General features: G+C 41.9%; 1 protein-coding gene across 1 annotated transcript in view; it reads right to left on the bottom strand.

The window, feature by feature from the left end:
• TDP1 (tyrosyl-DNA phosphodiesterase 1) overlaps positions 1-24,450 on the bottom strand; it is a 96,077-nt gene that overhangs the window by 66,971 nt on the left and 4,656 nt on the right. Inside the window, 6 exon segments of the mRNA XM_017882295.1 lie at positions 3,471-3,563; positions 8,646-8,680; positions 13,181-13,277; positions 16,757-16,812; positions 17,983-18,026; positions 20,500-21,050. Coding sequence (XP_017737784.1) covers positions 3,471-3,563; positions 8,646-8,680; positions 13,181-13,277; positions 16,757-16,812; positions 17,983-18,026; positions 20,500-21,050 — 876 coding nt within the window.

Here is a 24,450-nt window from a genome sequence, read left to right as displayed (position 1 = left end):
TACCAGTGGTAATCCCAGCAAGAATTTGCCCTTGTCTGCACCAATGCAGCTCTTCAGCCAAATGTGAAATAAGAATTGTGTTATCTATACCAAAAGTGTATGTGAAAAATCTATTTTCAATCAACAAACCCATTTTCATAATGTAGGTGCTATAGCAGCATATTTTTACATCTTATACTTTCTGGTGCCTGGATTAAGTATCACATTCAGTGACATTACAATAACCTCAAACTTTCAAACACTTAATTCACTGAAGAGGCATAATAGACATCTTTCATTTCATTAATTCTTTTTCCCCAGAGGAAAACAGTGCTCTTTGCCAAAACTTCTACATTTTATCCGTAAATAGAAAACGATCATATCTAATCCCAATCCTTCTATAAACTGCTTCACAGTAGATTACTAAAATGGCTTCAAACCTTTTGTGCTTCAGTTTCTTCAAATGCAAAAAAGTGGGGTTAACAGGGCTGCCTCACTGGGCTGTTGCAAAGCAATGACTTACAGGAGCAGTCAAAAGTATCAGGTGTTACATTTTTCCCCTTCTGTGGCTACTCCCCTTTTCCCCACCCTGGGTTCTATCTATTAAGCTGAAAGAGAAACTGCCCAATTTCTCTTTCACCTGGCAGCCCCTGAAGGAGACTGGCAAGATGCAGGCCAACAGGGCAGAAGTCATCCAGAACTGCAAGGACTCTTGGCAGTGCATCTTCTGCAAGTTTCTAGCAAGGGGCACTTCATACCCCTGCTTCCCACCCTGGGGAGGGGAGGCACTTAGCATAGGAGGTAGCACGGTGTGACGAGGGCTGGACCCCAGGTTCTGGACCCAGATTGGCTAGCTGACTATACCATTTTGGGTAAGCCCTGTGACCTCTCTGGACCTTTGCCTCCCTGTGTAAAACGACCAGGTTGGGCTGGATAGACGTGGAGGACCTCCCCCTTGCAATAGCACCTCAAAGTTTCCAGGCTGAGTGAGGCTCCTCCCGGATCAGATTCACTCACAGGTGAGTTCAGGATGAGAAAGAAGACAAATGACTTTCTAAACTAAGATGCTGAGATATGAGGCATTTTTAACACGTCACAAAATAAGATGAGAAAATTATTATAATGAGCCAAATAATTTTATTTTTTTTACTGTGAGCTTTGAATGCAACTCTTGTTCTAATTTTAAAAGTGAGAAATCAACAGGTGAACCATCAGGCAGCTGAAGGGGATTAGCAGAACCACGGACCAATTATGAAGTGAGATTATACACAAAAACTGCTTTCAAAAGTTTTAAAATTACCCCAAACAACATGAAATGCAAAGTATTAGAGAGTAGAATACAGACCAAGCATGAAATAATAGGATCCCACACGAGGATGGCTGCCAGAGGAAGATTTCACAGTCTTGGTACTTTCTGAGTTTTGAACCATTCCTACCTAGTCAGTAAGTTTTCTAAAATTTTAAATTAAAAAATATTTTTTTAAATAAAAGAAACACCCAAGCCCTTACCCCTGCCTCTTCCCTCCTAGCAACCACCCCAGAGAATTCCAAAAAGGTACTACTGCCTGTAAGCTAAGCTTCCAACTTCAGAACGAGCTGGAGGCCCAGGGTGGGATTCTTGGAACCATGTGAGGCTGAGAGCTAACTTGAGAAATCCCTTTAGTAACATTAATTATTGTTTCACGGGAACAAGCTACATTAATCTCATTTCCTTTTGTTAGGGCTACATGAATCTCCACACCCAATCTGGCAGCTCAGGAGAGCTGGCTTAGAAGCTCTTGGGGTACCAAAGGCGTAGTTAACCATAAATTTAGTAGATCAAGAAAGTGCTACAGCTGAGACTTAGAGACAGAGCAGCTATCCCCTCAACCCTGGACCAGTCAGAGCCACACTTCATTTTGAAAAGCATATTTTAAGTGGGATACTGAAAAACTGTAACACATTTACAGAAAAACTACCAGGAATTATGGTGGGGCAAGGGAGTGGGGAGGGAACAAGAGATGTGAGGCTCAGAGACAAGACTCCCTTTCAAACTCTGAAGGACTGCCTTAAGGGAAAGAGATTACATTTGTCCTGCGCAGTGCACTCAGGTTGAAGCAAGACCTGTTGAAGGAAGCTGAAAAGTTATTTTAGCTCAAACTAAGACGTAATTTGGGGCTGGGTGCAGTGGTTCACGCCTATAATCTCAGCACTTTGAGAGGCTGAGGCGGGCAGATCGCTTGAGCCCAGAAGTTCGAGACCAGCCTGGGCAACTAGGCAAAACCTTGTCTCTACAAAAAATACAGAAAGTTAGCCAGGTGTGGTGGTGCGTGCCTGCAGTCCCCGTTACCCAGAAGGCTTAGGTGGGAGGATCACCTGGGACCAGGAGGTTGAGGTTGCAGTGAGCCGTGATCGTATCACAGCATTCTAACCTGGGTGACAGAGTGAGACCGTCTCAAACAAACAAACAACGATGTAACCTGGGCTCAGCAGAGCTTAGCTGAACGTAATACACTCCAATTAGGAGTTCTAGCCCAAGCTAGGCAATGATATGGGGCAGGGTGAGGCAGAGGAGGATGACAGAGAAAACGTGAACCCAGATATGATGCTAGACAAACGTCCGAGTTTCTCCCAACGCAGAAGGCTGTTTGTTAACCAGCTCTTCTCTAGGACAGGAAGAGATGCGCAAAATGGCTTCAATGAAAGAAAATTAAAGTTAGTCAAGAATAGCTGAACTTGATTTGAGCAAATCCCTAAAAATCCCTTTTAAAAAGCAAACACCTCTTGAAAAGGGGATCAAAACCTGGATTTAGCATATGTGCACCAAGTACAGAGGGTTAGTAGTTTATAAAGTTCAGAAAAGCTTTCGTATTCAATTCTTCTCTTGGAGATTCACAACTTCATTAACACACTAAAGGCTCTAAAGACACCAGCTTAAATTTGTTTCAAAGAAAACACACCAACTGGGGGAGTGGGAAAATATTTAGCACACTATTAACATGACCAGGCCCTACCCTAACTTTTCCTTTGATTCCTGTTTGGGAAGCGGCAAGGAAAAATACAGGTGGGTACATGAGCAAGGAGAAATCACAAAAGCTATCTGGTAAATCCCACTGGGAAAACAATGGGTTCAGATCTTTCATTCTCTAACCCCGATTCTGCCTCAGATCCTCTGCATGTGCTGTTCCCTCTACTTATCTGTAGAGTGTATATGATGCCACTTCTCTAAAAACTAGGAAGACACTACTGTGTGTAAATAGTAATGTATGTTTACATGTACCATAGAGGTAGCTGTGGATGATGATGCTCCTGTTAACACTGGTTACTCCAAGAAGGTAGAATAGGGCAGGCAGTAAAAGAATACAGTAACTTTTTCTGCATACAACTCCTTTTCTAGGCCACGTGTGTTATTTTTACAATTAAAAAAATAGAAAAAAGAATAAAGCGAATGTTCTGGCTTTTGACCTTTCTCAGCACACACACTGCCAGGAAGTGAGCAGGCCCCTACAAACCCTTGAGTTTTCTGGTGCCAGTCAGCATGGATGAGGTTGGAGGTGTGTATGACAACCCGGAGTCCTTCTTCATAGAGCAACAGCATCATTTTCCTTTAAAACAGCAAAGGATCAAAAGCATTAACAGTACTTTCAAAATATGTAATACTTTCCAATGCAAATGTAATATATAACTAAAGGAATTTTTTTAAACTCTCATATTACCCAAACTTAACATTTATAATTTTCCCTTCTATATATTACCATGATGAAAGTCTGCCTTGAGTGATAGGTTGAAAACCTTTCAAAAAGGTTGAGTATTTGGTGGTAAAAGAACTTTCACCCCATTCTGTCTACCTGGCCAGTCCTGGCACTTCACATCCCTGCAGCCTAGCCCCTTATTATCTATTCAGCATCACCTGTTTCTACTAGGCACCATGGGAACCTTCTCGTCTGGTGTCTGAGATTCAAAGCATGGTCAACAACCTCTTGCTGCATCATGGCTGGCATTTTTTAAACAACTAAAATAGCATAAATTGGTATACAGTATATATTTAATTACTGGTTCATGAAATTTTGTTCTGGCACAAAGGTATGTTAGTGCATAATACACTGAAATGTAAAGTGTATTTCTTATTATGAGTTGAAATTTTAAGAAGTTTAAAAGATGCTTCATTACCATTAGTGGTTTTTTGTATCCATAGGTGCCACACTTGTCAAAAGTGTGTTATCTGGGCTTGGGGTAAGTCTTGCCTATTCTTTGTCAACCCAAATCAGACCTAGTTGGGTCCACTCTTTTTCCATGTGACCTCCCCAGACCTCTAATCAAACACATTTCTCTTATTTTAATTGCAGTGAGAGAGAGGGAACAGGATATAGATAAAAGCTTTCCATATGAAGTCTGAAGACCTGAGCTCCAGACTTTGTCATTTAGAAGCCCTTTGACCCTAGGTAAGCCATTCAATGTCCCTAAGCCTCAGTTTTCCACTTGTATGTCTAAGGATTAACCCCACTTCAGGACTGTTGTGAATGAAATGCAAAAATACATTTTGCTACCAGGCATGGTGGCTCACAGCTGTAATCCCAGCACTTTGGGAGGCTGAGGCTGGCAGATCACCTGAGGTTAGGAGTTTGAGACCAGGCTGGCCAACATGGCGAAACCCCATCTCTACTAAAAATATAAAAATTAGCCAGGTGTGGTGGTGGGCACCTGTAATCACAGCTACTAACGAGGCTGAGGCAGGAGAATCACTTGAACCCGGGAGGCGGAGGTTTCAGTGAGCCGAGACTGTACCACTGCACTACAGCCTGGGTGAAAGAGTGAAACTCTGTCTCAAAAAAAAAAAAAATTTGTTAAATGTGAAACACTCTCACCTGTACATTCCTATTACTCCTTCGGTACACAGTTTTATTTTCTAATCTAATAATGGATGATTTTTATCTCCCTGTTGTTTTCAATAGGATTATTTCAATATTTCAGGAATCTAAGTTCTCTCTCTCCAACTAAAGTGTCACTTTTCATGGCTATAACTCTGTCCTGACTTATTTTATCATTTCTATTGAGGCCAAAATGCTACTTGATACTTACTGATGAAACTCAATTCAAACATGGGAAAAAAAACCGAACCACTGGCTCTCTCCAAATAAACAACACGAATACTATCTGGGCAGGATGAAATTGTCATAAAAAGATAAGAAAAAGGATATGAGGGCAGAAAAGAGAATGAGATATTTAGCTCTTGCCAGAACGAGAAATTAACCCAAGCTGGCAAACAGTAAATTAATGCAAAGCTGGAGAAATGACAGCTGCTGAGCCATCTTCTTTCCATTTGTGAAATGTGCTCCCTGAAATCTGGGCAAATTTACATACACAGTTGCCAAATCAGCAGCTGATTGTAATTAAGAATACGTCAGTTATGGATTCATGATAGAAGGTTTACAAATATTTCCATTAGTCAAGACATCGATTATCAGGCAAATCACACACTAATGTCAATGAATGCTATCAAACAGAATTATGAACTTGAGAGTAGCCATATTCATCTTTTCATAGACAAAATGGTAGTGTTAATAAGGTCACAGTTAAAAATGGATAGGAAAGGGCGAGGAATGAGATCTCCCTTGAAGAATGCTGACCTGCCATATTGTCTGCTAAGCTGTGGGGCAGCCAAAGGGAACCAACTCAAATACGCAGCTATTCCTGCAAAGGGGGAAGAGAACTAACATATGGCAAGCACCTCTCTGCCAGGTGCCATCCTAGAAGCTCTGTCGTATGTTATCACACCAATCTTCACAGTAATCCAGAGAAGGAGTTATTCTCATTCTACAATTGTGGAATCTATGTCTGGACATTTAACAGGGATTATCCAAGGTCACAAACTGGGCCAGCAGAAGAGCTTGTTGGGATCACACATGCCAGATGCCAGGGCACTCCTTTCACCACACATGGCTTCACAGGGCTGGTGGCTGCAACGGTGAACACTTCATGCTACTGCTACAGGGGTAGGCAAGGTGGGGGGAGACATGGCTTTGGTGGGAAAGAGGACTGAATGATGCGTGGTGGGGGCCTGGCTATCGATCTTAGCGGAAAGAAGCATGCCTTGCCCATCCTGTGGTCTGCCACTAGCTACTGCCTGGATCTGGATATTTGACATTCAGCTGCTTTGGCTTTCTCTTTCCCCTCTATCGATTCTTGGAGCCATAAGAATTAACTCTGCTCCTCTAGAAAGCTCTAGAGGAAACCAAAGAGCTTTCCCATTCTAAAACACTGAGAGACAGACCACAGGATTGCACAGCATCCAACCGAAATTGGACAGAGCAGGGCCTGTGTGCCAAAGTGTATACAGTCTCAAAGACTGCCTCGTTCACTGTTTCTAGCTCTACCCTGTGAGGTGGAGAATGCAGTTTATACTCCATCACTATGATCTGGACGGTGATTCTCCTTTTCTAATTCACATGTTTGTCTTGCTTCTCTCACCAAAGAAAAAGCCATAAGAATAAAAACTCTATATTGTCTTGAGCTGTGTCAAGAACATAATAAGTATTTAATTCTTAAAACATTTTAAAAATAGGCTAGGCGCGGTGGCTTACACCTGTAATCCCGGCACCTTGGGAGGCCGAGGTGGATCACCTGAGGTCAGGAGTTCGAGACCAGCCTGGCCAACATGGTGAAACCCCATCTCTACTAAAAATACAAAAATTAGCTAGATGCAGTGGCACGCGCCTGTAGTCCCAGCAACTCGGAGGCTGAGGCAGGAGAACTGCTAGAACCTAGGAGGCGGAGGTTGTAGTGAGCCGAGATTGCGCCACTGTACTCCAGCCTAGGCAACAGAGCAAGACTGTCTCAAAAAAAAAAATTTTTTTTTTAAATAAGCAACTAGAAATAATTTCAAGACACGAGCTCAATCTTCTACAAAATACTGTCATTTCAACAAAATGTAAACTACAGATACTTAAATGGGAAAAGTTCAATTGTAATTACTTTCCAAAGGCATTTTTTGTTTGTTTTTGAGATAGGGTCTCACTCTGTCGCCCAGACTGGAGTGCACTGGCATGATCGTGGCTCACCACAACCTCTGCCTTGCAGGCTCAAGTGATTCTCCTGCCTCAGCCTCCTGTGCAGCTGGGATTATAGGCACGTCCCACTACTGCCCAGCTAATTTTCGTATTTTTAGTAGAGATGGGGTTTCACCATGTTGGCCAGATTGGTCTTGAACTCCTGATCTCAAATAATCCACCTGCCTTGGCCTCCTAAAGTGCTGGGATTATAGGCATGAGCCACAGCGCCCAGCCTCCTAGGCATTTTAAACTCTGAATTAAGAGCTCTTGGTCAGGCCGGGCGCGGTGGCTCAAGCCTGTAATCCTAGCACTTTGGGAGGCCAAGACGGGCGGATCACAAGGTCAGGAGATCGAGACCATCCTGGCGAACACAGTGAAACCCCATCTCTACTAAAAATACAAAAAACTAGCCGGGCGAGGTGGCGGGCGCCTGTAGTCCCAGCTACTTGGGAGGCTGAGGCAGGAGAATGGCGGGAACCTGGGAGGCGGAGCTTGCAGTGAGCGTAAACCTGGCCCCTCCACCCCCGCCGGGGGAAACAAGAAAAACCCCCCCCCCAAAAAAAAAAAAAAAAAAAAAAAAGAGCTCTTGGCCAGGCATGGTAGCTCACGCCTGTAATCCCAACACTTTGGGAGGCAGAGGACGGTGGATCACCTGAGGTCAGGAGTTTGAGAACAGCCTGGCCAACATGGTGAAACCCAGTCTCTAATAAAAATAGAAAAGTTAGCCAGGTGTGGTGGAAATGGCCTGTAACCCCAGCTACTTGGGAGGCTGAGGCAGGAGAATCATTTGAACCCAGGAGGTGGAGGTTGCAGTGAGCCGAAATTGTGCCACTGCACTCCAGGCTGGGCAACAGAGTGAGACTCTGTTTCAAAAAAAAAAAAAAAAAAAAGAGCTCTGTTGAGTTTAACCTGAAAAGTATGTGTGTAGGGACGAGGGGGTGGTAGTGAATGGACCAAAGGAAAAAACAAGGTAAATTTTAGCAATGAGCAAACAAGAACAAATTTAAAGCTAAAGTTAATGCCAGCACAGGGGCTCATGCCTGTAATCCTAACACTTTGAGAGGCTAAGGCAGGAGGTCTGTTTGAGCCCAGGAGTTCAAGATCAGCCTGGGTCACAAAGTGAGACCCCTGTCTCTACAAAAAAATTAGCCGGGCATGATGGCGTGTGCCTATTGTCCCAGCTACTCGGGAGGCTGAGGTGGGAGGATTGCTTAAGCCCGGGAGTTGGAGGCTGCAGTGAGCTGTGATCATGCCACTGCACTCCAGTCTGGGCAACAGAGTGAAACCACGTCTTGAAAAATTATATGTGTGTATATATATATAGATATACACACACACACACATATATATATAAATTAAAGTTAGAATAAATAGGTTCTATTCCTGTTTCCACTACTGGCCCAAGGCAGAATCACATACCTAAACCTGGGCCTCAGTTTCCTGATCTATAAAATTAAAAGGACAGAACAAATAATTTTTATAAGAGCATTAAATAAAAGAATAGCTCTCCCAGGCTCAGTTAAGCATCACTGTGCTAGATCCTAGGTGAGCCTACCATGCTCAGTCTTTCCTAAGAATAACCGTGTAACGGACAAATGACAATGCTTGAGGGGTTCCCCATTTCATAAAATTGCTTACGTGTGGTGTGTTCCAAATGCAATATCCAACTTTGCCTAGGATGAAAAAGAAGTCATTTATTTAAAAACAACTCACTAATATCCATATCTACTGGAAATTACATTAGAAAGCAATCAGGCCAACTTTTTTTAAAAAAACTATTTCTACTGACCTCTACTGGACAAGCCCTTGAAAAACAAGACAGCTTTTATAATAGCATCTGGGGATGCTCATTAAAACAAACAAACAAACAAACAAGACATAAATTTTGTTACCCAGAATGATTCAATATACACTACATTTTTAACTACAGTAATTAGGACTGAGAAGCCTAATTTCTGTAGTTGACAAAAAACTAGTAAAACAAGTGAGACGCTATGCAAAGTTTTAGATATTGGGCTTATACAGAAATTAATGGTACACAGTTTTCAGAGAATATTTAAAAGAAACACTGAAGGCCGGGCGCAGTGACTCACGCCTGTAATCCCAGCACTCTGGGAGGCCAAGGTGGGCGCATCACGAGGTCAGCAGATCGAGACCATTCTGGCTAAAGCAGTGAAACCCCGTCTCTACTAAAAATACAAAAAAATTAGCCGGGTGTGGTGGCGGGTGCCTGTAGTCCCAGCTACTCAGGATGCTGAGGCAGGAGAATGTTGTGAACCCCGGAGGCGGAGCTTGCAGTGAGCTGAGATCGTGCCACTGCACTCCAGCCTGGGTGACAGAGCGAGACTCTGTCTCCAAAAAAAAAAAAAAAAAAACACTGAAAGTGGTGGCAACATAAAGACTTAGGATGTCAAATTAAAAATAGAAATGTTCTTATATTAGCATAGCAAGTGCTGAAAATAAAAACATATGAAATCCATTTTCATGTTATAAAATGACACCTTTACAAAGTATGTATATAGAAAACATTTTATCTAATACCCACTAACGCCAGATCTTGGTTAAGCAGAATATGTCACAAGATGTAGGTTATGAAAGAGTTTAAATAACCGTAAAAGTTTCACAATTAGGAATGCAGTATATAGGCTTAAATCCTGCCTTCACAACTTTGTACGATCCTGGAAAATACATCTAACTCTATGCCTCAGCTTTCTCCTCTTTAAAACGGTACCATTCTGAGATCCAGAGTTGTTAGGAATGAGCTCACACATGTAAAATGCTGAGGAACGGGGTCCTGCATGCAGTAGGCACTCTACAATCGTAGCAATCACTACTGCAACCTCTCCCCACTACCCACCCCGGCCTCCTTACCACACGACGTGGGTGAAACTTTGCTGGGGGCAGTAACGGGCAACTGGAATACACAGGTGAGTTACAACACAGTCCCTGTTTGGAGTGGAGATCTCACAGACCAGCATGCATCTGTGCACCCTGGCCACAGAAGAAAGTGCAGGGAACTCTATTTCATGTCTTCAAAATTACCAAATGAGAAGGAAGACTGCCACTCTATAAAATGATATTTAGCTGAGAAAGAACAATGGTGAAGAGACCTGGCTTTTGTTTAGTTTATTACAAGTCACATGCTTCTGGGTAAGTCTAAGCACAAAAAACAAGGATAATAGCTTCAACAGATATTGTTTACTGGGTGCTGTTTTTGGTCTAGTGCATCAAGTCCTTTAGTAAACTCTAGGATGAATAGCATTAGCAATCAATTTCAGAGATAAAGAAATTAGGTGACAAGCCAGTGACAAGCCCAGAATTTAAGTGTTGCAGACTAAACACTTGTGTCCCCCACCAAATTCATATGTTGGAGTCCCAACTTCCAATGTGACTATTTGGAGAGAGGGACTTTATGGAGGTAATTAAGGTTAAATGAGGTCATAAGGGTGGGATCCTGATGATCCTGATCCAACACAACTGGTATCCTTATAAAAGAGCTGCCAGACAGCCTGTGTATCTGCCTTCTTCCCTCCCTCTCATGAGGACACCGTGAGAATGTGGCCATCTGTAAGCCAGCAAGAGAGCCCTCACCTGGAACTGAATTGACTGGCACCTTGATCCTGGATTCCCAGCTTCCAGAACTGTGAGAAATAAGTGCCTGTTGTTTCAGCGACCCAAGTCCAAGAAAAGTCACCCAGGTAATTTTGTTATAGCATCCAAGCACACTAATACACACACACAGAGCCGGGACTGAGCCCAGGCAATGTGACACTGACCACCACAAGGTCTCAATGTCTGCCCTTAGGTCCCACGTTTGCAAAATGGGAGACTGTCAGCAGCCACCAACTAATGTGTGTCAGTTTAAATGACCCATGTTGCTAGAAAAAGACTTTATCTTACAGACAAGGTACAAAGGTGTTTCAAGACATCAGGAGAAGGACACAATCCTGTACGTCAGCCTAGAGTTGGGAGCTTCTTTACAGTTCTTTCCAAGAGGTTTGGAAGAAGCGGCTCACTATGCCCTCTGGTGGCCAGCCTGGAGCACACTATCAAGCACAGGAACCACTCTCCTAAACGAGTACAGGTAGGTAATATTTAAAATTAAAAGACTTTATTTCCATTCATTTAGTCACTGGTTTTCAGAATTTCTGTGTCAGTTTACTTTCTGCCCACTATAAGGTTTGATGGGAGCTATGCTACTGCCGTCTAACCTCTTCTGTTGCTGGAAATAGAAGCAAAACAATGGAAATTTGGCAACTGCCAGGCAAAGGCACATCTATGGGCATGAGATGAGCCCATGTTGGACAGAAGGCATTTTAAAACGACAGCTCTATAAAGTGCAGTGGGTTAAATCATAAGGAAAATGTTGTGAGGTATGTTTAAAACTGACCAGATTGAGCTCTTGTACTGTATTCATCTTAAAAAAATACAAAGATATCACATATAGTTGGAAAAAGAGTGATACAGTGTGAGTTGGAATTCTTACATCTTTGTGGATGGGGAAAAAAGACACTAGAAGGAAAATGAGAAAAAAAAAATCCAAAAAGTATGTCATTCACTGTGTCTCCGTACTCACAGAGCAGAACTCTTTTGCCAATTTCACTAACGATAAGGAAAGAAAAGGGCTATAAAAAGCATCTTTCGTGTTTTCTCTTAACGAACTAATACAGCCAAAAGAAACAGGAAAAGGTGACTATCACACCAGCTACTTCATAACCACCATTTCTATAGAAAGTAGTTATCATAAATGTGAGAAATTCTTCTGTATTCCTTGTTTTCCTTTCTACTTTGCAGGTTTCTTGCTCAAAATGCCACGTGTAATAGAAGATCTTTGTGGATGATGAGTCTAAAGAAATGGGTCCTAATGAAAGTCCAAGACTCACTGGCCATGCTGTACGCTAACTGCAAAGTATTAGGACAAAATTATAGGACTATATAAAGAAACTGGGCAATAACCGTTTTTTGGCCTTTGATATGGTTTGGGTCTGTGTCCCCACCCAAATCCCATCTCAAATTATAATCCCCAATGTTGGAGGAGGGGCCTGGCAGGAGGTGATTGGATCATGGGGGTGGACTTCCTCCTTGCTATTCTTGTGATAGTGAGTGAGTTCTCGTGATATCTGGTTGTTTGATAAAAGCGTGTAGCTCTTCCCGCTTCTCTCTTCCCTCTTGCTCCCGCCAAGTATGTGCCGGCTTCCTCTACCTTCTGTCACAACTGAAAGTTTCCTGAGGCCTCCTCAGCCATGCTTCATGTACAGCCTGCAGAACCGTCAGCCAATTAAACCCCTCTTCTTTATAAATTACCCAGTCTCAGGTATGTCTTCACAGCGGTGCAAGAACAAACTAATATAGCTTTCTTTTCTGCTTTGCTTTGGTCCCAGCAAACCAAGTGGATACGCCTGTTATAAGACCATTTAATGTTTCCACACTGGACTTAGATCATACAAAGCATACGACTCACATAGTTTCCTAACAGTTTTTTAAATCTATAGGTCTCTCCTATTCAGACCTTACATGCAACTGATGTGGAAAAAAAGAACTATGGTTGAAGGACTACTGTTGAAGTGTCAATGGCAGCTAATATAAGTTACATAAGGTGTCACAAAAAACTACAAGTTTTAACTTGCACTCACAGGATACTCACAAAAAGAAACCCATAGCCACTGAACTGCATCCAGAAGACCTGTTCAGTGTTGGAACCCAGGTTTCGACAGGCATACTGACAAGCTAAATGCAACCAGTGGAGCACTAGCAGGTTGCAGGAAGACTCAGAATTCATAGTACACTGAGTAAAACTGAAGAAAGAGAATGTTTGAATCAGAGAGAGAAAACTAAGGGAGACAGGACAGATCACTTTAGATATATGAATCACTGACATGTGTAAGATGAAAGACTCACTTATTTGTGTGGCTCCAGAAGGGGAAAATTAAGACCAATGAGTAGAAATTAGGAGGAAGACTTCAGGCTCACAAAAAGAAAAACCTTTCCAACCCTGAGGAGTACTACGAATGGGATGCTCTATCTCAGGAAGTGTTTAAGCTGAGTAGACAAGTATCTATTGATGACTGATATGGAGAGAGGATTTCTGCACTAGGTGGGAGGGTGGACTAAATGTCTAAGTTTCCTTCTAACTCAAGACTACGCATGCTCTCCAATGGCAGTAAGTGGTTTACCTGGCAGAGAGAGATGTTCTCGTAAGGCTTGGCCTGGGCATGGAGGTGAGCCTTAGCCTCTCGCTTATCACCATGCACAAGCAGGATTGGCTTCTTCCTGAAAAGAAGAGCATTAGTATTTAATATACATCATTCATGGCCGGGCACGGTGGCTCACACCTGTAATCCCGGCTCTTTGGGAGGCTGAGGCAGGTGGACTACCTGAGGTCAGGAATTCGAGACGAGCCTGGCCAACATGGTGAAACTCCGTCTCTACTAGAAATATGAAAATTAGACAGGCGTGGTTGTATGTGCCTGTAATCCCAGCTACTCCGGGGCTGATGCACGAGAATCGCTTGAACCTGGGAGATGAAGGTTGTAGTGAGCTGAGACTGAGCCACTGCACTCCAGACTAGGTGCCAGAGCAAGACTCTGTCTCAAAAATAAACAAACAAACAAATAAATAAATAAATTAAAATACACCATTCATGAAGCTGGACTCACCTCATTAAGGAATGCTAACTTCCTTATCACTCGATATTTGTTTCTGGTCTTTGTAGTGAGTGAAGACAGGGCTAACACAGAGCAGGGATCAGCTAATGTTCATTTACCCGATACCTTTATAATGGGGCTACATGGCCTGATCCTGCAGCTCTGTTGTAATACAGAGGGGTAAGACTCAAGGAAGTCCTTGAATAATTATCTTCTTTGGCCAAAAAGGGCACATAAGTAGCTCTGTGTTAAAATATTTAAGTCCAAATAAATTAAAGATATATAATTATTATTATATAATATAGTGCTTTTTTCTTTTTCTTCTTTTGGACCACACAGTGGATTCATTTCACACCACATCTATATTCACCAAACTCCTCCTGTGTGCTATGTACTGTGCTATGTACTGACCCAGGATACAACAGAGAACAGGCCCAGGCCCAGGCCCACAGCATGACGCAGCTTCACTAATGGGTGGTTAGATTCCTATGAAACAGAGCCCAAGCTATGTTGAAAATGCTGTGTTTTTGAATTACAAATATAATATAAAACACTCTTCAAGAATACATTAAAAAGGCTTTTGAAGGATTCTTGATCTTTCTGATTAATTCAAAGCAAGATAATCCTTAGAAATAAGCATATTTCTACAAGCTCTCCCAACATCACAAAAATTGGATATAAGCAATCAAGCAAGATAAACAACTGAGCCACTTCCACATTTATCAATCACACTGCAGAATGATGCTCTACCATTCACAACGGAACAACAATCAACTAGAGAGAAACATCATAGAAAATGCACTTCCAGTACTAATGCCTCACTACCTCATGCTCAATAGCCTTATTCTAACATGACAGGTAAAATAAAACTATGAAATATGCACCTGTGATTTTTAGAAATTAGGTAAGAAAAACAGAGAATAACATAAGAAACACTCATGCATCTAGTACCTAGAAATAAAAAATGTTAGATCAAGTCATCTTATAAAAAAAGATTAAATATGACTGATAGAAATTGAAGTCTTTCAAATTTATTGGTTCTACAACTTATTACAAAAAGACGGCACCTGAAGAACAGCATACTGAGGTATAAATCCTTATGATCTGAATTTTTCTACATACAAATTCTGGATGTTACTTAAACTTACCATTTAGGTCATTCCTTGTCCTTCTAAGGCTCATAATAGCCTTCCCAAGATGCCTTTGGCAACAAGGGGATGCAAACAGAAGGAGGACACTTTTGCCCCTTTAGTTACTGAGAGTCCAGTGGATACTGTATTAGTGTGCCAGGGCCTCCTCCAAAACAAAGTACCACAAACTGGGAGGCTTAGACAACAGAAATACATTGTCTCACAGGTCTGAAGGCCAGAAGTCCAAGATCAAGGTGCTGGCAGGATTGGTGCCTAAGGTATGAGGCGCATCTGTTCCAAGCCTCTCTCCCAGCTTCTGGGAGTTTGGCTTGTAAATGGCGTTCTGCGTCTTTACATGGTCTTATCTCTGTCTCTCCACCCAAATTTCTCTTTTTATAAGGACGCCAGTCATACTGGATTAGTGTCTCTCCTAATGCCTTCATTTTATCTTGATTACCTTTGTAAAGGCTCTATCTCCAAATAAGATCACATTCTGAGGTACTGGGGCTTAGGATTCCAACAGATCTTTTTTGGGGCGGGAGAATTTAACCCATAACAGATACAACAAAGGAACTGCAGTCTACACTTTGCCAACACTCTAAGGGGGTGCCAATTTGATTTCAAGGTCTTTAAGAAAAGGGAGGAAGAACAGAAAATGCCAATGTGACACCAAGGATACTACTGCCAGGAGGAGCCAAGACAGAAATTGCTTGTTGCCTCCAGACAGCCATTTTCTCCTTCTTCCCTAAAAAAAGGCTAATTCAGGACAAGGTGAGCTAAGCTAAAAGACATTTCTAGCCTCTTTTAGAGCTGGTTAGCATGTAGCTGAGCTCTGCTCCGTGAAACAGATGCAGGTGTTGTATGGGATTTCCAGGAAGGCTACTCAGATGGGGATAGCTGGAATGTGGGCCTTTTTGTCCTTTTCCTCCTTTTCCCTTCTTGCTACCTGGAATAGACAAGTAAGCTGGAGCTCTAGCTGCCATACTGGGCCATGAGGTGACTTTGAAGACTGAAGTCGCACACCAGGATGGTGGAACAGAAAGGGTAGGTGGATAAGTCTTTGAGAACCCCGGTGCCCCCATCCAGACCATAAATGTTTACCATTTGAATGTATCAGGCTGGAAACAATTTTTGTCTTATTTAAGCCACTGTTATTTTGAGTATTGTTTTAGATGCAGCTAAAACTGATTCTGTGTGTTACAGGTCAAAAAAAAAAAAAAAAAAAAGCCCCAACTGCCAAAGCTGCTTGAAAAATTTTAACAGTATTTTATCTACTGTTAATGTCAAAGGTTTCCACAATCTGATGCCCTAAATGTACCAAGAATTTTGAGGACCCTGACAATCATTTTTTCTTGTGTGTTTTCCTCCATTCTACTTGCTGTTATGGGAATCTGTCCTGTAAATGCGTTAGAAACAGGGAAGGGTGACACCTCACTGTGTGATGCCCTATTTGGTCTGTACTGCCTAATATGAGGCTGATGAAGTGCAGGCAGAAGGCAGAACTAAAAATCCATCACCTCCAGAGCCTAGATAAGGGAAGGCCATATGTATAGCTTCCTTTCCTCATCTCAGAAACGCAAAGGGATCCTCAAAACAGAACAGCACTGATGTGCTACGGAAAGCATGGCACGCCGGCCGCATGTTGGCACGTTCACAGATCTAGAAGGTATGTGGAGACAGTATTTTCCTTCATATTAAGATTGGACATAAAGTTCTGTTATTTGGGTTAAAGCCTGTTCTTATCTACTTCCTGAAAGAGCAGACAGGAAATGCTAAAATCTGTAAAAAGAATGTGTAGGATGAAATAGATCAAAGAATGCTGTTTTCCCAATATAACTTAATGTCTGTATGATTTTAATGGTTTCAAAAGAAAAACTCAAAAAAAGATGGGTGGCTTTCACCTGAGAAATACAAATCTTAGGTGTCAAAGCCCCCTTACAGTTAATGATGTTGTCTGTCACCCTGTGGAACTCACCTGAATTCTGGTGGATACTGTTTTACGAGCCAATCCACGTCAAAGCAGTAGTTAAACTAGATGGGAGAAAAGAAGAGTAACTAAGCCATGGGTAATTCTGCCAAACAGTTCATAAGGAGAATTATTTAGTTATTACATTTAAGGAAACTTTAAAATAGTGATACATTACATGTATTATTTATAAACCTGGAGGGTTATGCTGCAATACTAATAAACCTACAATTTATCTTAAATACATGGTTAAAAGAACCTAAATGGAGCCAAGTACACAAGATAACAGGTTCCCAGGAAATTATCTCTGCATGTTTTGGCAGCATCTGTACTTGTCTGCAGGGTGTCATTACATTATGTCTAATGGACCTGAGATTAATTTAAATAAAAGGACTTATAAATTTACCCCTTTTCCCCTAGGTGATTATAAAAAGACCGATACTGGAGAAAAAGATCCCAGGACTTTCAGAAAAGAACGTTTTCTTTCAGGCTAACTTATTAGCTGCTTTGTACACAGCCACCTGGGACCAGACATTCACTAGGCTTCTAACAATTAAATCATAAATGCAAGTTCTGTACTGGTCTTACCCGTGTAGGCTCCTCCCCACACCTGGGTAATCCTGGACTTAGTAGCTCAATCGAGCTAACAGGGCATTTGCAAATGCTCCCCACCTTCCAAATGGAAACCAGGACTTTTGATGCCAAACCAAACGTAAAGGAAGCCTGGCTTTCTTCAGGGACAGGGCCCTTTGTTTGGACCATTTACTTGCGGGTCTGGAGCATTACATGATTTATCAAGACAAAGCGACCAGCTCAGTCAGGAAGGAGCCATTGAACATGGAAATTCACATTTTTCTAAATCAAGTCAAACTTGACTTGGCCTTCACTACTCTATCCATACCTCACCACTCTGCACCAGAGTTAACTCAGTCCCATGAGTTAATCAGTGTCCCCAAAAGAAGTGTCCCACTCTAGTCTTTCAAGCTGGAATGTCCAAAGTGACATCTTGGCCAGTGGTGCCTGAGTCAAATGCTCTCCTGATAGTGACATCCCCATTCTGTTGATGGCCATGGATCCCAATACTGTGGCACTTGAGCCAGCCTCCCGATATGTGCCATCTCAGTCCCTGAACGGGACTGAGACCCCCAAACTGCACCTCTCATATTTTCTTACGGAGTTGTTTAATTACCTGTCTACTTTCACCCAAAGAAAAAACAGTTTAAAGGTATACTCACCTGAGCTGAAGAAACAAGCGTCCCAAATAAAGGAGATAAAATATCTGAGAAGACAAAACATAAATTCACACTCGCAAAAATCCTCTAGTCGTAATAATCACTACTAACTCATTCAACAGTCACTGACAATCAAGATCTGACTCAGAACATAGTAAGCTAAATACAAAGTCTACAAAGTCAGACTTTAATGTTCCATAAAACTGAAAAAAATTTTCCCTATGGTATTTAATGTTTATCATATATTCTTTTATAAAACAATGCAAAACTAAAATCTACAACTTCAGTACTGAATGACTGATCAATTTTAGAAACTCAATATGGACAATGATACATATTCTTTTCAGATCTCTCAACTTCTACCTCCTCCAAGTACCCATTCAAGTCCCTCTCTAGGAAACCTCCCAACTCAAGACTAGAAAAACTTTCTAGAAAGATTTTATAAACCTGGACAGTTTAGAAGGACTTTCCAGAAAGACTGGAAAGCACTTGCTGAGAGCACTTGCAGCCTGTGAACGAAAGGACAGAGGCACCCACAATTCTAAACTCACATTCCTGGTGTTCCTGGTCATCTTGAGGGAAGTCCCACTTTATACCCACTCAAGCTTTACATCAGATAGGTTGGAAAGCTCACTTCTCAAACCATACCACGAGAGAAAGTACACGATCATCATGACCTTCCATTACAACAGCCACAGCTGTGGAGACCTGTTAGGTGCCAAGCAGCATTCTTGGCACTTCCCATGTATTACTTACTTCTTATATCCATTTTCTAGATGGGGTCTGTTATTCCTATTTTATAGAGGAGAAGCCTCCTTAGGAGGCTGCCCACACACACACAGCTAGGAAGGCGTGGAGGCGGGGTTTGAACCTAGGCTGTCTGGCTCCAGCACCTTCGCTCATGCCCACTAAACAGCCTCTGAGAATTAAGACTGGGCTCATTCATTTGGCAAATATTTACTGAGTGCCTCCTATCTTCTGGACATTGAGCTAGATGCTGGGGTAGAAAGATTTTCAGAGAACAACAAAAAAACATAAGGAAGTTTCTACCTTATTGGGAGAGTTGCAGAGATACACTGCAAATATTCTTCCATTTTGCCCCCACCAGCATGTATTTCTACCCTTCTAAATTTTACCCATCTTCCAAGGGTCTTTTGAAGTCCCCCTTCCTCCATGAGATCTTCTAAACCATCTACAATTATGGCACATGGTAGAGTGCTATAGCAAACAGCATGGATTCTGATGCCAGAATGTCATTACCAGCTCTATGACCTTGGGCACTTTTCTAAACTGCAGATCCATCACTTATCCAAGGAAGACAATTGTAACATCTACTCATAAGACTGTCCTAAGGATTAAAGGAGAAAATATATGTAAGAGCTCCAAGACATGTCACCACAATATCTTGGTGCTAATAGCCAGTTATTTTATTATATAGAGCAAAACTTGGCAAAATTCTCTAAGTATTTGTCAATCTGTCTCAAACAAACAAAAAACTTGACAAAGTACCAAGATAAGAGATTCTCAAAAAGAAAACAACCTGTAGAACACTCTACAGTATGGAATACTCCAACATGTATACATCACACATAATATACAGTTATACTGGATATATATTTAAAAAAAAAAAAACACTGGCAACAGTTAACATTACTATTCTTAAATATGGGACAGGAAAAAAATCTGAAAATAAGGGTAATAATGTCTATTGTGTGTATTTGCCATGTGAATATATTACACTGGTCACTTCATGTATTTGCTTCCATTTTTCTGCATTTCCAGTTTAAAGATGAGCAAACTGAAATTCAGAGAACGTTAGGTCCCGTGTTAACAATCCATACAGCAAATGAGTGGTGAGGCTGGAAAGCAGATTCTAGAGCTCCCGCTATTCCCCCTACAAATGCTCCCTGAGGAAGAAGGAGAGTAAACTAAGGCCATCTTTTGATCCATAACTGAAACATCTATTTGTACTCAGGCACTACTTTTTTTCTTCTTCTTCTTCACCAGGAACCAAAACCAGGCTTTTAAGCAGTGGTTCTCAAACCTGAATGGGCAGTAGAATCCCCTGGAGGGCTCCTGAAAACACAGCTTGCAAGGTCTCACCCTCAGTCTGATTTAATGAATCTGGAATGCAGTCTAAGAATTTGCATTTTAACAAGGTCCAGGTGATGCTGAGGCTGCTGGTCCAGGGCCCATGGAGAACCACTACTATTGTCAAGTATTTGCTACCTTGTTGATAAACTGTTACTCATCAAGCTTAATCTTAAAAAGTTAAATAATGCTAAACATCGTGCTAAGTGATACAAGGGGTTGAGCTACAAGGTTTTGAGAACACACACTCTGTCTGAGTTAACAGTCTGCTGTCATACTAATGCACTTGCCTATCAAGAATTTTTTTCCTGAAAGTAAAGAACACAAATAAGAGTTCTCAGAAATCATTCTAGGCTGCCCTCCTTGTTTCATGGAGGAGAGACTCTCAAGGGCAATTCAACAGCTCCTTGACAACCAGCATCCTCTTACCCTTGATGTGGAGGGCTCCAGAGTTATACTTCGGCTTAACTCCGGAGACTCTAGTGAGGTAAAACTGGAAGGGGTTCCCTTTATCCAGCATGTCCCAAATGTCCTGGCCCTCCCCTGATGTCTCGTACTCTTCCTCCTCTTTAAGCCTGTGGCAGGTGGGAGGGCCATGATTTTCAGTTCTTTGGGCAGTGCCGTCACTGGGAGCCGAGATGTCTTTCTCCTCTTTGATCACCACTTTCTCAGCCTGCTTCTGCGGCATTTCTGGCTGTAGCTCATCATCACTGCTGGACAGACACCAGCCTAGGTCCTCCTGGGAACCGCTTTTCTGCCTTTTGGGAGGTAAAACTGAATCTGTATCGCTGAATTTCACAGGTGATATTTTCCTCTTGTGTGCGGCTTTCCGGGCCTCGGAACAGGTGTACCTGGGCTCATTTGCTGCTCCTTGCAGAGAAGAGGTAGACGGCTTGTCTGGTTTTGGCTTTTCTTCTTCACTTTCATCACTACTGGATATGGTCCACCTCCCATAATCGCCTTCCTGAGACATTATACTCCTGGAAATGGAAAGTGGAAACATCAGCATTTCCCATTCATCAGGGCATTGGCAAAATAACTTCATTGCTCTCAACTTCCCTATCAGATGAGCTGACACCTTCCAGAGGCTGACCACCTACCATCAGCTGCTTTTTGGGTGTTTATAAGCACATTACCAGAATCCACTATCGGATTCTGCCAAATTACAAGCAAAAGTCCTGGTCACCTTTCTTTCTTCTTCCCTTTGTTTTCCTTCTTTTTTTTGAAACAGGGTCTCGCTCTGTCACCCAGGCTGCAGTGGCACCGTGGTTCAATCTCAGCTGACTGCAACCTTTGCCTCCTGGGCTCAAGCAATCCTCCTGCCTCATCCTCTGGAATAGCTGGAACCACAGGCGGACACCACCACATCTGGCTAATTTTTTTTCCTTTTTTTTGGTAGAGACAGGGTTTCACCATTGTTACCCAGGCTGACCTTGAACTCCTGGACTCAAGAGATCCACCCACCTTGGCCTTCCAAAGTGCTGGAATTACAAGTGTGAGCCACCATGCCTAGCCTTGTCTTTCAATCTAAACTTTGTTCTTAGATGTCCTAGGAAAGGAGGTTGAAGAAGGCATCAAGACAAACTCCAAAATAAAACATTCATTCTTGACCCTGAAGCTTCCAACAAGCATTTGGGGTTAATCTATGTTCAATGCTTAAGGTCAAATTGGAATTTACAAACCTAGCCTTCACCCAAGTACAGACACCCACAGGACTTCAGTGATTATGTATGTCTTATTTCCCAAAAGACAACCCATTTACCATAAAGCTTAACAAAGTCTTCAAGGGGAATGCCAAATGACCACTTAGGTATGTACGTTATTTATCCTACTTCCATGAGGACCCAACTAACTCAAGATACAATTATCCTATTGGCCACATCATAAATCTACTAAAACCTGCACAGAAATAACTTATACTGAAGCAACACACTTTTATTTTTTAAGCCACATAGTTAAATTCTACTTTCTTGTTCTGAGAAGAGGAAAGTACACGAAACAGTCACTTTTGGTGTTACCTACAAAATCTCGTCAATTCAATGGTAAAGGACTATCTAAGTCGACTTTCCAGATAGCTAAAGAACAGTTCCTCAAAGTGATACTTTTAACATTTTAGCACAAGACCCAGGGGAAAATTACAAAACTCAATAGTCTGTGCTCAGATTAACAGTATCTTTAAGTTTTTGCCATTTTAAAGAGGCTGAAAAAGATGCATTGACTGGAGTAAACCAAGATGGTGATACTCCCTTCACAAAACCTACCTTCCCCCAAAAAGAGAATTCTACATTATTCTACATCAAAAGATTTGCAAATGAATACATATGCATATGTCTCTAGATGAGAACTAAAAATAAAAATCTTGGCCAAGGGACCCCAGAGAAACCTTAAATACTGAGTTCCGGGCCATGGTGGGATGGGAGCTCAGACATGCCTGTTATATCCCCTCCCTTCTGCGGTTTAAACACAACTGACCAGAGAGCATAAGACTGGCAGAATAGATTCTGTGACAATATGACACCAAATCATAAACAAGACCTAGGGCCATGCCCAGCAAGGGTTAAATCACACATTGCTACCCTTAAAGAATAAACTTCTACTTGCCATAAGGTTCTTTTTCCTTTGGCAGCTAAACAAATTGCAGCTCAGCTACTGCCAGATGCTTGGCTAACTGCTGCCCCCCCCCCCTCCGGTTCCACAGGCCATCACTGCAGCTGTCATTGGACAATGGACCAACTTCAGTAACTTTCTCCTGAAAAGAAACCACAGACTGGTTCTGACCAGTCCTCAAAGGCTGAGCACTGAGTGCCTTGTCCCTCCTTCACCTTTTGACATAGAGGGCCTAATTGTAAATCATTCAAATGTTAAGTCTCCATCCCAAAGTGAACATAAGATGCACGAAACATGCACGCTTGCTCATTACACATGCACATGTGCCTCCCTTGGTGAATATTCATAGCTCCTCCCACACCCATTGAATATGTATACTTGACCATCCCATTCAGCATAAATCCCTGTTCTACCCTCTCCTCCCTGGGATGCCATTAAAAGTCTCTGCCTGAGGCTGTGCTTCCTAGCTTGTCAGGCCACACTGCAGGCTGTATCTCTTTATAAGAACTAAGCTCTCCTTTCTAAATGTATACATCTCATGATTTTTCAGTGGACACAGCAGGGGGTGGAGGGTTGGAAATACTTTAAAGGTATCTATCCCTTTTCACACTGTCTCTCTTAACCTTCTTCAATTAACTACCAGTCAAGTCAAGCAAGCCTTCTGTAAATTACACATTTTGAGGAGCTTTTATGCAAGAATGCATCAAGACAATAATCTGGCCCGTTCTACATGGCTCAGGGTCACTATTACCCCATCCGGCATGAACACACTATCTCACAGCCAAAGCCTTACGGACTGCAGAGAGGGCTGGGGCCACTTGCTTCTGGAATAGTGACCCTAGACTGTCTGGCTCTTTTGAGCCTTCATATCTGCTTTCTAAAAGTTTCTATTCATTTCTACACTCTGTCCAGCCCACTTCAAGGGGTTTATTAAAACTCATAGCATAGGTATATTTTCCCTAAATTGTTTCTCATCTGCTAAGGGTTAAGAAACTAGATAACCAGGTTTGCAGAATTGTATTGTCATGGTTAAAGGGGTCTGAGTGCCCAGTTTCCTCCATGAAAGAGATTCAGATTGATTTACTACTCAACACCTACTTAAGCAGCTCAGAAGTGTTTCCTTAAACGTTTTTAATCCTTCCGGTATAAAAAAAAACCCCACAAAACCTTAGGTTCCTCTAGCATTCTAGAGTCTAGAAGTTGCTGGATATAGGTATTTAAGCTGCTACAATTCACTTTGAAGAAACTATCTCAGTGGCTACAGTTTTGTGACTTTAAAGTTATTTAGGGACAAAAGAAACACCTTCGGAAAAACTACTCTCTGAATGTCAGCTCTAGCTTCCTCTGAATTCTAAAACAGTTCTAAACCAACGCGGTTAGCAGGTCGCAGTTTTTGACGAGAAAGGATTCAGCTTCCACTCTTAGAAGCAGTTTGCAGAATCTTAAGAGGCTACCATAACAAATATGGTTGCCTGCATTATATAAATAAAATGGAATTCCCAAACCCTGAGAATTCTGTAGGTAAAATTCTTAGCGACTCTGTGAATTATTTGGAGAATTTCAAAGGTTTTTTAGTTTTATCATTATCTACATTTTCTAAAACCATATGGAAGTGGAATTCCCTCCAACAAAGTAGGACAAGTGGGTAAAAAATAGAACAAAGCTTTAAAAAAAGACATTTTCTAGAGAACAAAGTCTTTTTTGAGGTTCTACTCTATACATAAAGTTTTGGACCTGCTGACATTCAAAAATATGCCTGAGTCGCTTATTAAA

The sequence above is a fragment of the Rhinopithecus bieti genome, unplaced genomic scaffold, assembly GCF_001698545.2.
Source record: "Rhinopithecus bieti isolate Rb0 unplaced genomic scaffold, ASM169854v2 scaffold_12086, whole genome shotgun sequence".
Taxonomy (NCBI): domain Eukaryota; kingdom Metazoa; phylum Chordata; class Mammalia; order Primates; family Cercopithecidae; genus Rhinopithecus; species Rhinopithecus bieti.
The sequence above is the reverse complement of the archived record's forward strand: the minus strand, read 5'-3'. Positions and strand labels throughout refer to the sequence as shown.